This window comes from Orycteropus afer, unplaced genomic scaffold, assembly GCF_000298275.1.
Source record: "Orycteropus afer afer isolate SDZICR_OR568_19922 unplaced genomic scaffold, OryAfe1.0 scaffold00289, whole genome shotgun sequence".
NCBI classification, from domain to species: Eukaryota; Metazoa; Chordata; class Mammalia; order Tubulidentata; family Orycteropodidae; genus Orycteropus; species Orycteropus afer.
Genome location: NW_006921876.1, coordinates 2,257,268 through 2,270,805, shown reverse-complemented (window position 1 = coordinate 2,270,805; position 13,538 = coordinate 2,257,268). Strand labels below are relative to the sequence as shown.

The 13,538-nt window shown below is 44.8% G+C and overlaps 1 protein-coding gene across 1 annotated transcript in view; it reads left to right on the top strand.

Annotated features, from left to right (window-relative positions):
* Window positions 1-1,735: 1,735 nt before the first annotated feature.
* Window positions 1,736-13,538, top strand: part of BIN3 (bridging integrator 3) — a 27,827-nt gene continuing 16,024 nt past the window's right edge. Inside the window, exons 1-3 of the mRNA XM_007950829.2 lie at window positions 1,736-1,777; window positions 9,481-9,521; window positions 9,933-9,994. Coding sequence (XP_007949020.1) covers window positions 9,967-9,994 — 28 coding nt within the window. The 5' untranslated portion in view covers window positions 1,736-1,777; window positions 9,481-9,521; window positions 9,933-9,966. The remainder of the gene's footprint in view (window positions 1,778-9,480; window positions 9,522-9,932; window positions 9,995-13,538) is intronic.

Sequence of the window (13,538 nt, the reverse complement as noted above, 5' to 3'; positions counted from 1 at the left end):
TCTTTTCAGCTTCATAACCTGTCTTTCCCTCTGGTAATTATGTGAAAAAAAGATTTTTTTTGTTTACAGAAGCCACGTGAATCAGCCATCTCCCAAAGGGTTAATTCTCCCAAATTATGGGGCTGGGTTACAATAAACAGGATGTCCTCCAGAAATTAAATTTAAACTACTGTGACTCAGGCTGGCCCATCCTCTCAACTGAATCGTTGTCTGGGGTTATTATCGGTAGTTAATTATACCGTTGGGTTTAGAAACTTGGTCAGTTTGGGCCAAATCAAACCAGGCTCGGGGAGAAGGGAGTGTGAAGGGAAGGATGGGATCTGGGACCTGGAGGACTGGGTCAGTTGCAGCATTTGGGAGCAAGAACTTTGAATTAAAGAGAATCAACTTGATGGTAATGGGTTGGGTTTGTTTTGGGAGAGCTGAAAGGAAAGTAGTAAGGGTATCTGGTTTAGTTCCTACCTTCAGGGCTCTCCTGCTATATAGCCTTTAACCCTGAGCTACTTTGAAGGATTTTTACTCACTTCCTCCTCAGTAGGGAAAAGCCTACTATTCCTATAGCTAGCTGGATGCACAAGGAGCCCTGATTGCACATTGGTTAAAGTGCTCTGCTAACCAAAGAATTGGTGGTTCAGACTTAATAGCTTCTCCATGGGAGAAAGATATGGCAGTCTGCTTCTGTAAAGATTACAGTCTTGGAAACCTTATGAAACAATTCTGCTCTGTCCTACATGGTAGTTATGAGTCGGAATTGACTCATTGGCAATGGGTTTGATTTTTTAATTTATCTGGATGCACTGGGTTTGCTTTCTAGCCTGGCTCCAGTTCTTTTATTCCCGGAATTATAGAATCATAGAGTTTTCCTTGCCTTAAGGAAGCTTCTAAATTATCTAGTTTAACTCTTCATTTTACAGAGTAGGCAATTAAATCACAGTGCAGTAGCTACCTACCAAAGGGCAACCAGTTTATTGGAGGTGGAGGCTGGTCTGGTACTCAGGTTTGACTCCTAAATCTATAATCTTCCATTATGCCAAGCTACCATCCTAGCCATCTTCCATTTGAAAGTGGGCAGTAAGGTGTAGCGCTTCATGAACCGCAAGTTCAAAGCAGACTTGGGCTGAATTTCAAATTCTTCTCCAAGTTTGCCACAATTTTGATTTTTATCAATTTTCAGAAGGAAGTAACCCAGCTTGGCCAGTCGTTAATGTGCCTTCAATTTGTCATCTCCCTACCTATCCTAGAAGTTCTTCAGATCCACAGTTTTTCCCGCTATAGAGAAATACTGAAGAACTGAATATAAGTAAATGATTCTTATGGTGTTTTGAAAGGAATACTTTCAAGGATAATAGCTATTAAAGTAAGCTTGTGATTTTGAACTTTGCAACTCAAGACACAAGGTTTATGGTTATTCTTACATTATATCCCCTTTACTGCCTTTACTTCTTAAATGTGTTTACTGATAAACTCTAAGGAGGAAAAATGCTCTAGGGCAGAAGGCAGCGCCCAAGTGCGAGTGAGACACTGTTGATGAGAGGATCACTCTCCTAGAACCAAGCCTGATGCTAGCAGTCCTAGGCCCACCTGGGCACTTGGCACAGCTACCAAGTAGCTAGGCACTGCCACTCTTCCTTGGCCTCCTGGGGAGAAAATGGCTGGTGGTGTATCATTTCTCTTCAGCCACATTTCTTCTGTTCTACCCCATTCCTCATATCCTTCTTTTTCTCTCAGGATTCCTTTCAAGATTGGACAGCCCAAGAAACAGATCATCCCTAAAACAGTGAGTAACCCCACTTCTATCTTTCTGAGATTCAGTTCTGTCTCAAATGGCCTTTGCAGAGAACCAGAGCTTTAACACAACACAAGTTGTGGCTGGAAGGCAGAAGACTTAGGCCTTCTTCCCAGTCATGTAGATCTAGACTACCTCACGGGGCCTGGGATGTTTTCCTCCCTCAGATCAGCTTGGGCTTTTCCCTTTCCCTGAGCAAATAGAAGAAATGAGTTATAGAATTGTAGAGGAAGACACTGCTTCTGAGCAGTCCTTCTTTAGTACTGGTATGGCAGTCTGCACTTTTCCTAAGAGGGCTTTGGAAACAGGCTCCTGCCAGGGACATGTCCCAGGTCTGTATTTCTGGCTACCTCAGCTGGGTCAAAGACCTGAAATCTCCAGGTGGTCCAGGCCCCTTTCTCTCCACTGCTAAATGCATTCTTGGCCATGATCCAGGCACACTCAGTGGGGGAAGATGATTGAATCATGACTTTCTTCCCACCCCCTGCTTTTTTTTCCCCATCCCTCTGTTAAGACCATAGGTTTTACCCTTATTTTATCTACAGAATGAGAGAGGAAGAAAATCACTGATCTTTAGAAAATTAGATCTGAAAGCCTTTAGAGGTCATCTAGTCCAGCCTCCTGATTTTTCCTGATGAAGTCAAGGCCCATGGAATTGCAGTGACTTTTCTAAGCTTATAAAAACCTGATACAGGCAGAGCTGAAAAGAGAACTCCCATTTGAGCTTCTCTTCAATACTCTTTTCATTGCCTCAGGCAATGAAGATCTCCCGAGATGCTGGAATTCTAGTCAAGAATAGTTTCTTCAGTCGCCTCACCCACAAATCTGAGTGAGTCTCTTGGTTTTAATGTGGAAGACCATAACTATAGAGCATCTCATTATGATAGTCTCCAGGAAGTCCAACACTGTCAGCATGTGGGTACCCTTGTCTCTGCCTTGTCAGCCCCTGAGAGCTCTTGTCTTAATAACTTCATCCCTCCTTGGCTTAGGTCTCAGAACTACAGGAAACATATTGCTGTTTGGTTGGGAAGTTCAGCACACATCTGACCAGTGGCTTTATCTTTGGGAAAGCCAATGTTAGATCACTTAAAAGGAAATGGACCAGAGTTAAAAGAGCTCTCCCCTTTTTCATGCAAACACAGGTTGCTGAGAAACTCAGAGTTTACCTCCCATGCAGAGGCTGACCATCTGTGTAGGCTCTCTCGACTGAAACTCAAAGAATCTGGGCGTGCAAATGTTGGGCTCTAGCCGGCTACAGGAAGTGGGAAGGTGTGGCTTTGAGTCTCTAGAGTTTAATCCAGGGCAGATCTGAAAAGGAAGTGGTTTTGAGAAGGGTCTTTAGTTCTCAGCACTCACCAAAAAAAATTTAAAGTAAAATAACTCTCAGTACCCTGAACATTTATGGAAATGACCTTTGTTTTACCCAGAAACACAGGCTAGAATGCAGTTTCCAGCTTCTTTGCCTGAGCTTGTTGATGGAAAGATCTCTTGAGTCCTTTAATTTGAGGAGTGGCAATAACTTCCCAGGAAAAGGACAGATCACACAACTGAGAAACCCTTTCAGTCCCATGGATGGCCCTCTGTGGGCCCACAACTTCCCACTTCTCTTTGCATCTGTCTCATTTGGAATGGAATTTTAGGCTGCTAACTCATGGTATCAGCTCTCCAAGACAGACTGGGTATCATGTAGAGGTTAAAAATCCAGGTTTGGCAGGCCCCCAGCCTGGATTCCAATCCTGACTCTGCTATACACTGAGACCTTGGGTATGTTCCTTAACCTCTCTGAGCCTTAGTTTTCTCATTTGTAAGATGAGGACAATAATAATATTATAATAATACTATTATACAATCAATACTATTTCATTGATATGAGTCTTGTATGAGGTAATGCACACTATGCTCTCAACACAGTCTGGCACATAGCCCTCAACAAATATTAACTACATTACAGGAAGTTCTTTGATTTGACTCTCTGTAAACCACCCAGGGCTCAACCTACCCCAAGCAGCTAGGTTTCCCAGTGCAGTGAAATCATGGCTGAGCCTTTGATCTCTCACAAGGAATCAAAGCTGAGTTACAGCTTGGAATAGCATTATTTGCTTCTTTGGCTTACACCCCTGAGCTTCCCAAAGGCACTGAAATATATGTAGCAAGACTCTGCCTCTTCAGAGTTTCATTCTCTACTCTGACACCCTTCCCGGCCCCCCAAACAGGCCTGTATGTGCAGTTGTCTCAGCATCTCTGGCAGCTGCCCCCTGAGCAGTGGTGACGCACTGTTATTCTTGCCCAGGCACTTTCAGGGAGGGGAGCAGATGTGGCTCCCTGGCTTATTGGAAGTCATGGAGCCCCTGTCGTGGGAAGAAATACTCGTGTTATCTTCAGGGAGTTTCAGGAGGTTTTTGGCTCTAGGCATCCAACTGTCAGACACAAAGGAAGCATTGTGTCTTTGCCCTCACTGTTCTCCTGTGCCCAGGTTATCAACACAAATTCCATTATTGTCAGAACTTTTGCTGGAATGGCATATTCTCTGCAGGAGCTGACCACTGGAACTGAAATGTAAGAACAGAAGCTCCCCCACCTCCCACTCCCCCATAACATAGCTGTAGCATCTTGGTGTGAAGAAAATAAGCTGAACTTCCTTCCGTAACCTAGGAGGATGGAAGAAAGCTTTGTCTGAAGTTCTGCTCTCTCTGTCCTTCTGAAGCAAGGGTTACACCAAGGAAAGCATCCACTTAGATTCATAGCTAGGTAGTGTTCTAGGGAGTCAAGGCAAAACAGAGTCTCACCGAGTTGATTCTCTCCACTTGAGAAAGATATTCATATGCAGTGTGGAGGAACCTTAGCTTCATCCCTTAATCCCATTATAATATACGAAAGGGAAGGCTGCTTTCCACCCAGAGCATCTCTTGAAGTGGAGTGTCTCAGAATGCTGACGGCTTCCTCTGCCTTAGCTCTGATCTGACACACTTTAGCTCCAGGATTAGAACCCTGGCCCTGTCTGTCCTTTTTCACTTTACCATGAGTATAAGTGTAGCTCAGCCTATTCATTCATTTAATAATACTGAGTTCCTGCTATGGGCCTGACCAAGGCACTGGGTATATGGCAGTGAATGGCACAATCCCTCCCTTTTACCCTGAGCCTTTGAGAATGCAGGAAGTAGACAAGGGTACCCTTTTGGTGCTTGATTTTCTGCCTGTGCTAACCTCACCAGCCTGACCCAGCCCATCCTCATCCCCTGACAGACTGTACACATGTGTTTACACTTGCATTGTTGACTGGAGTCCAATTGCCTTTTTGGCAAAGGAATCAAGCGTTCAAAGATGTTCAGCTCTTTTCTATTTGGCTCTTTCCCTCAGAATGGATATGCTTGGAATGAGATTACAGTGTGCCCCTTTACTCCCCTAGCCACTATCTGAGTGGCTAGGATTCTGACATTGTCCCCATTGAGCCTTTTCCCACTGGAGGAGAGAGATCTCAGGACCAGTGAGCTATAGAAGCAACCCATCACCTGGCTGATAGAGACATTGGAGGTGAACTTCTCATAGGCTGTCAGATGGCCTTAAAAACCCAAACCAAACCCGCTGCCATTGAGTTGATTCCAACTCATGTTGATCCTATAGGACAGAGTAGAACTGCCCCATAGAGTTACCAAGGCTGTAATCTTTGTAGAAGCAGACTGCCTCATATTTCTCCCACAGAATAGCTTGTGGGTTTGAACCACCGACCTTTTAGTTGGCAGCCAAGCGTTTTGACCACTCCATCACCAGGGCTCCTTCAGATGGCCTTAGGCAGCATAAAGTAGAAGAATCATGCTCCCATCCCTTATATCGTTGTTGGATTCCAGTGTGAGACATTGAGTTTTTCATCAATCAGAATGAGCCACCCTACTTGGAAACCTGAAGTCATCCTCTGTGCAAGTCCAAGCAGTCCCCAGCTTGAGAGCCCAGGTGTTCTCTGACATCCCACACACATCAGCACACTTGGAGAATTGCAGAAGAGAAGAGAAGGAGCCAAAGGTTGTACTCTGGTAGTTCAGACAGGCTTTCCTGCCCCCGCTCCCAGAGAGTACCTACTCTGTGCTCTTGATCTTGAGGAGAGCTTGATTCCACTCATGAAATCTTGCACTTTAATTCCAACCTTTGGGAAATAAATACTTTTAATATTTAAAGATTCTACTCAGCATATCCTAGGAAATTAAAATGAAGAAATGTCAGCTGAAGGGAGGCACAATTATACTGCACAGGCCTGGGACAACTCCAGGTTGAGCCAACCAAGTTAGCTATCAATTTACTGTGTGCTTTGGCTGTTTCTCCTCTCTGTCAAAGGTGGTACGGAACCAGTCTGCATCCCCAGACTGCTCTGGTTCTTTCATCACCCCAGTGTGTAAAAGAGGAAAAAGGAAGCTAGCATTTAGAAGCACCATCCGTAGGCCCCGTAAGCCAGGCACCTTGCTGTATGCTCTACTTATTATCAGTTGCCAACAATTCATCTCAGGCTAATGGTGACCCCATGTGTGTCAGAGTAGAGCTGTGTTCCATGGAGCTTTCAATGGCTGATTTTTTGGAAGTAGTTGGCAGGCCTTTCTCAGAACTAAGGCACCTCTGGCTGGACTTAAACCTCCAACCTTCCATTTAGCAGCTGAGCACATTAATCATCTGTACCACCCAGGGACTCCATACGCTGCATACACTGCTTCTTTAATCCTCAAGACAGTCCACTGAGCCAGATATTGTTGTCCTCTCTTCTTTATACCCATTGTCCACTGCCATCAAGTCAATTCTGACTCATAACGACCCCCATAGAGTTTCTAAGGCTGTAAATCTGTACAGAAGTAGACTATCTCATCTTTCTCCCATGGAGCAGCTGCTGTGTTCGAACTACCAACCTTTTGGTTAGTAGCTGAATGCCTTAACACACACCACTAGAGCTCCTTCTCTTCTTTAGAAGCCCCCTAAAGTTTATATGGGGTTTGACTAAGTGAAATTTCCTTCATTTTACTAAAAAGAAACTAATGCTCATAAATGCTAGGTAATATTTTTTAAGGCTCCACAGCTAGTATCAGAATTCCTATCTTATCTGTCTATACTCATTCCTTTAAACCACATTTCTCCATCGGACAGTTCAAGAAAAGATCCCACCTGCAGTTGCACCATAGGATTTTCATTCCTTTGGCTTAAGATTTTGATTCCTATTGAACTACAAATCCCCTGGGATAGATAGCGCTTTAAACTTTTATCGGGTGTATATGCTTTAGTATGAAGGCACTTTGAATTTTTTCTTAAGAGCAGCTTTGGAGAGATCATACGGAAGGTAGGTAGTGATGAACATATTGGATTCCCTGGATGAAGAAAGGGTAGGTCCATTGATTAGAGGTAAAGAGATTGGAGGATTGGTTCTCCCTGTGCTAACCTCACCAGCCTGACCCAGTCCATCCTGATCCCCTGACAGAGGTACCAATGTTGAATTTTCCTTTAACAATATTATGTAAGGTGTTCTAGATGCTGGGTACATAAAGTCAGGAATAGACCATGTTTTTGTGCTAAATTTTACAGTTTAAATGATTGCACACAATTGAGCATTTGCTCTTTTAAAGAACTATTGATAAGGGATCAAACTGACAACAGCAACTCCAAAGGTCAGACAGGAAGCTTAGGGACAGTGAGTTTATATTAATGGTAGGGGAATAATTCAGAAAAGGAGGATAGGAATGTTTGCACAACTTGAAGAATGTAGTCAGCATCACTGAACTGTACATGAGAAGTTGTTGAGTTAGTATATGTTTAACAACAAAAAAAATAAATTATTAAAAGAAAAAAAAATACATATATATATATATCCAAGGCAAGAAAATATCGAGGTAGCTATGCTGTACCCTGACTGCCATCTCTAAGTAGGCTCTGCATGTAATTCTCTCACAGTACCCTGTCCCAGCTCTCCATAGGGCTTATCACAATTTGCAGTTACACAGGTTTGTTTGTTGTTTATCTCCCTCACCAGGGACCATGTCTGTTTTATTCACCAGTGTAGCCCCACCACCTGGCAGAATCCATTGCATGTAATAGGTGGTCAATAAATGTTTGGGGATGAATGAGTATTGTTTTTAAAAAGGTCTGCATTCTGGCCTTGCTTTGCCACTAACCAGCCATGTGTCCTTTTGTAAAGCACTTTCTCCCCCTGGGCATCAGTCTCCTCATCCATTACATGAAATAATTGGCCAGAGCAATGCTCTGTGATTCTATGACTAAATCCAAACGTGGCATGGTGAAGCTGATGGGGTTTTAGAATAGTCTTTAATTGGGTAAATGTTGATGGAAGAGCAGTTGTGGTAAAGAACAGTGTGGCTTTGAAAATGTTTGCAAATATGCACTCTCTGACCCTCAACCTTTAACAAAAGTGAGAGTCAGGATTTAGGTTTCTCACTGGCAGGAGCCCTGGGGTAGCAGCCAAGAAGGCTACTTTCTCAGGTCATGGCTTTAATTCATCAGCAACACCCCCCCTCTTTTTTTTTACTTTTCTTTCAGTAGAACCACAGTGAAAACCACAGACTCTGGAGCCAGGCCATCTGTGTTCAAATCCCAGCTCCTCTGCTCACTATTTGTGTGATCTTGGGCAGGTTACTTAACCTCTCTCATCTCAGTTGACCTCCTCTATAAAGTGAGAGTGATAATTATACCTACCTCATAGATGAAATGTGCAGAAGAAATCAACCCGTGTGAAGCTTGTAGTGAGTGTGTGGTGAATGCTTAGTGAATGTTAGCCACTATTACTCCCCAGAGCATCTCAGCCAGAGCCCAATGCCTGCCTCCGAGTCTGCCTCTCACCAGGGAGCTGGCACTGCCTCTGTGGCAGAGAACACACCTCCAGCTTACTCTCCTTCTTTAGCAGATCCTAGAACCTCTCAGAGGCCATTTATTTCACATAGCACTCCTTGTTGAGGTCCTATTTCACAGATGGGAAAACTCAGGCTCTGGAAGCACAAGCGACTTTCTTGACTTCACCTGACATGAAGGTGGCAGAATTGGGTTCAGGACTCACACCCACTAGTTCAAATATTGCTGGCACTAGGGCAAATTGATAATCAAGAATTTAAAGAACCTTACCTGAGTTAATAATAATAGGATTTAGTACTGTCTGGCTCCCAAAGCATATATATATCATCTTCCATGGTCCATCCTGAACCTAGCAGGCAGGTAGCTGAGACTGTGAGGGAACCAAGGCTATGGGAGGGAGGTGACCTGTTCCAGTCTCACAGCTAGTAAGTGGCAGAGACAGCACTGGACTCTCGCATTTCTGACTCTGGACCCCATCCTCTTTCCCCTGTGCCCCACAGCCTCCCTGGATGAGTTTCAATCAGATTCTTAGTTCCTTAGCTGCCAAGAGAGAGGAGGGTGAGCAGAGGGCACACAGCTTTGCGCCTTGCTCCCTGTTGTGGAAGAACAGAGCCACAATTCGCTGGTACTTGCCTGAATGGCCCATCTGGGAGGGGAGTCATCCTCCCTCAATCAAACACTTAATTAATTTGGGAACATAGGGATACTGTGTCATTAACGATCTGTTGGTGCTTGTATGAACTGGACGGTGTTGTTTTCTGCAGGCTTGGGAGCAGGGGTGTGGAGAGAGTTTCAGTAAGCTGGGAGATTTTTTCCACAGTGTTGTCGTTTCTCCGATGATTGAGTTATCTCTTTTGTTACAGGTGGAGAGAGACTTTGAAAGGGAGTATGGAAAACTCCAACAGTGAGTGTCAAACCCCAGAAGGGTGAGGCAGGAATTGGATAGGGCAAGAGCCTGTTGCCAGGTCTCGCTCCTATGCTGCCTTGTCTGCACATCTCCCAGTCAGTGGGCTGCTCAAATGGCCTGGTAGCTCCCTGGGAGCAGAGGGCGGTTCAGTTCACTAAGCTGCCAGAAAGTCATCCCCAACAGATGCTGTATGGGAATCATTAACTCTCAGCTTTTGGGTGATTGGGCTTCGTTCAGAGCTTGTAGTGGCATGTTAGTCAGTGGGAAAGATCCCCTGGGAAAAGGGCCTCTTCTCTCTGTCAGGCATTTCAGAGTGTCCAGTTGGGCTTAACGCAGTTAGATGGGAAGAAAGGGAGCCAGAGCAACTTGGAAGTGCCAGGTACCCAGGCTTGTGCCCCTGCATTGCAGGCTGGAAGAACAGACCAAAAGACTGCAGAAGGACATGAAGAAGAGCACGGATGCTGACCTGGGTAGGTGGCTAATCTGCCTGAAGCTGGCATGGAGTGTGGTGGGGCCAGAGGTGTATAAACTCCTCCCTCAATCATTCTCAGGATAGCATTGAAGGAATAGCACTCAGGAGATGCCCAACAATGTCCCTGAGAAGTGGCCTCAGGTCATTCTTCAGTGATCAAATCACCACTCACTACTTCTGCCAAACTTTTCCTTCCCTACTCTCGATTTAGATGCTGAGTGTGAGGTTCTGAGTTTCCAGTTAGGGATATGACAGCACCAGGTAAAGCTCACGGCTGCAAATGCTTCCACTGCCTCAGAATCTGAGCCACTAACTCAGGCTGGCCAGAGACAAAAAGCATAGCCTTCCATCCTTGCAGAAATCAAGGGTCCCAGGGACTGGCGGGAGTGACTATCCAGTGGTGACAGGAACTGGAAAACATACAAAAGTATGTTTAAGTAAAAGGATGAGTTAACGTGTTGTTGTTGTTGTTGTTGTTATGTGCCGTCGAGTCAGACCCGACTCATAGCGACCCCTTCTTGGGTTTCCAAGGCAGTATCACTACGGAAGTAGATTGCCCCATCTTCCTTCCGAGGAGTGACTGGTGGGTTTGAACCACCAGCCTTCTGGTTAGCAGTCAAGTGCCTTAGCCACTATGCTACCAGAGCTAGTTAACGTGTAGGGTTAAAAATTCGTCAGGATACTTCTGTCATTACTAAGTGCACTTAAAGGTCTTGAATTAGGTTCTGTGATGAGTGGAGGTTCACAGGTGCTGGGAAACAGCCAGTAGTCTTGAGGAGGTTTCTTGGCTGCAAAGTTCTTGTTTGAAATGAGGGATTAGGACCAGGAGCCGAGAGACAAAGGAGGCTCTGAAATAAGAACACCAGGAGGCCTTCTTCACGGGGCAGTGTCCCAGGGAGTAGGCAAGGAGCAGCTGGGAATAACGAGGAGCTTCTCTTTGGGTTCCCTCATCAAGGCCTTTGCTTGAATGGATGTCCTGAACCTCCCCACCCTAGAACACCAAGTACTTGACCAGAAGTTAATCAGTAAATCCAACACTTCCTGTGTAACCTTGGACAACTTAACTTAAGCTCTTGGTCCGTCAGCTTCCTCTTGTGGAAAAGTAAGGGTAATAGCAGTGCTCACTCCATAGAGTTGTGGACGGGAAATCAGTTGATTAACGTAAAAGACTTAGAACAAGTCCTAGCACACAGTAAGCGCTCAGTGAGCGTTAGCCACTATCATCATTGTTGTTGTCATTTTTGTTAACAGTAGCAGCAAGGCTAGCTGGACGTGACTTTGTGCACCTGGGTAGATCCTTCCTTGGATACAGTGGGAAGGACTTGTGTAACATACCACTTTATATTGGGGACCTGAAAGAGATTTGGGTGTTCCTGAGCTTCCTACTTTCTTTCATTTGACAAATAGTGATTGAGAACCTACTTCTGCCAGGCACAAGTCTCAATGCTAGAGATTCAACACAAAACCAAGCAAGAGCGTATATTCTAAAAGGGAAGGCATACAACAAATTAATTAATAACTGTGTATTATAATGTTATATAGTGGTAAGTGATAATGAAAAGTAAGGAGATAGAGAGTGACAGAGTGCTCCCTCAGGGGACACCACCCCAGGGAGGTGTCATTCATACAGAGTCCCAAAGGAATGAGGGAGTAATCCATGCAGGCATGTCTGAAGGAAGAGTACCTGAAGCAGAGAAGACAGCAATTGCAAAGGCCCTGAGGTGGAAGCAGGCTTTTCCACCAGAGGACCCTAAGGTTCCTGACCCTAAGGTTCCACACTGACCCTAAGGTTCAAGAGAAGGAGTAATAGAATTGAGAATCTCTCTCTTAAATTCCTTAGGCCACATAATACTGTCTGATGGTGTAGGTGAAAGAAATTTCATCTGTGTTATCTCTTGTGAACTTGAGATTGGCAGAACAAGTGAGATTTCCATTTTATAAAGGGGGAAATGGAATTTAGTTCAGCCCCTCTTCTCCAATTTAGTCCCTTTTCTCAGAGCAGTAAAGCCCACTCTCACTTCTCTCTTACCCCTTTGCCCTCTAAGCTAGAGGGAGGGAGGCCAAAATAGTCCTCAGCCCTTGAGGCCTGGCCTGTGTCAATACTGTCATGGCTGCCTCATGAACAAAGTCAAAAGGTAGGACTTGGGGACCACCCTGATCCTCCTTGGTATTAAATTGGTATTCAAAGAGAACACTTTGAAATGTCCCTGACAGAGGCAATGATTATAGACTTGTCCCCATTTCAGCCCAAAAGTTAAGGTCCAGCCAGTTACTTACATAAACATGCATCTGTCCTGCAAGGGACACTTTGAAAAGCTGATAATGAAGGAAATTTTTATTCTTTCCCTGGGAGCAGCCGCTGCCACCGCAGCCAAGAGCTGCCTGCATGTGTGTGAAATGCTGCCTCCTCTGGTCTGTGCCACAGATTCTGATGCCAGTGTTGATCCAGAGGACTTGGCTTGGTCTGAACATGACCTATACTTCACTCCTGCCCCTAGTGTCTCCAAACTGTGTAGTGCAAGCCAAACGTTTTCTTCTGGAGTTCATCTGTTACTGCTTGTTTAGTTATTTCAGTCCTGTGTTCCTTGAATTGCATCTCTCTTTACCATTCCCTAAGGAGCTCTGGTAGCGCAGTGCCTGAGGCATTTGACTGCTGACCAGAAGGATGGAGGTTCAAACTAACCAGCCACTACGTGGAAGGAAAACTGAGCAATCTACTTCCTTAAAGATTTACCACCTCGGAAACCCAGAGGGGTTGCTATGAGTTGGAATCGACTCGATGGCAGTGAGTTTAGTTTTTTGGTTACCATTCCCTGCTGCCCTTCCAAAAAGAGTATATCACTGTCACCTATTCCTCCCTTTCCTTCCTGCTTCTCTAGGTAAGTGCATTGTCAGAGAAACAATGGAATGAACATTGGTTATTTTCTTAGTGAATAGCTTTGGAATCGAGTAGAACTCCAGGAATTCATGCAGTAGAGTCTGTGGCTGTGGAAAACTTAGTTTTCCACCAAAGAAATCAGGCTTAAATTGGTGACTCTAGGGGCCTAGGAGACTGGCCTCATAGAACCTAGATCTGGAGTCTGAGCAGAGAAAGCTTATCTGAAACTGGTTTCCTAGCCGTTCACAGGGCATCAGTATCACTGAAGGGCTTGTCATAGCACAGATTGTTAGGCTGTACCCCTGGATCTGATTTGACAGATCTGGAGTGAGGCCTGAGAATTTATTATAATAAGCTTGCAGGTGATGCTACTGCTGCTGCTGCTGGTCTAGGACCCACTTTGCGAATCACAGATCCAAACAACTAAAGGGAATTTTTACCTTTTGTGATCTTAGAATCTCCTGAACTCCCTGGACAAGACCTAAAATCCCAAACTGCTATTCTAGAGCAAGGTTATCTCAGAGTGATCCATCTCTTTTGGATCTTGTTGACTCTTACATTCTAGAGGCTGCATCAAGACACCAGAGGCCCAGATGGAGTCCCAGGCCCTTGCTTTTTTTTTTTTTTTTTTTTACTACACTATAGAGGTTTTGTGTGAGCATGT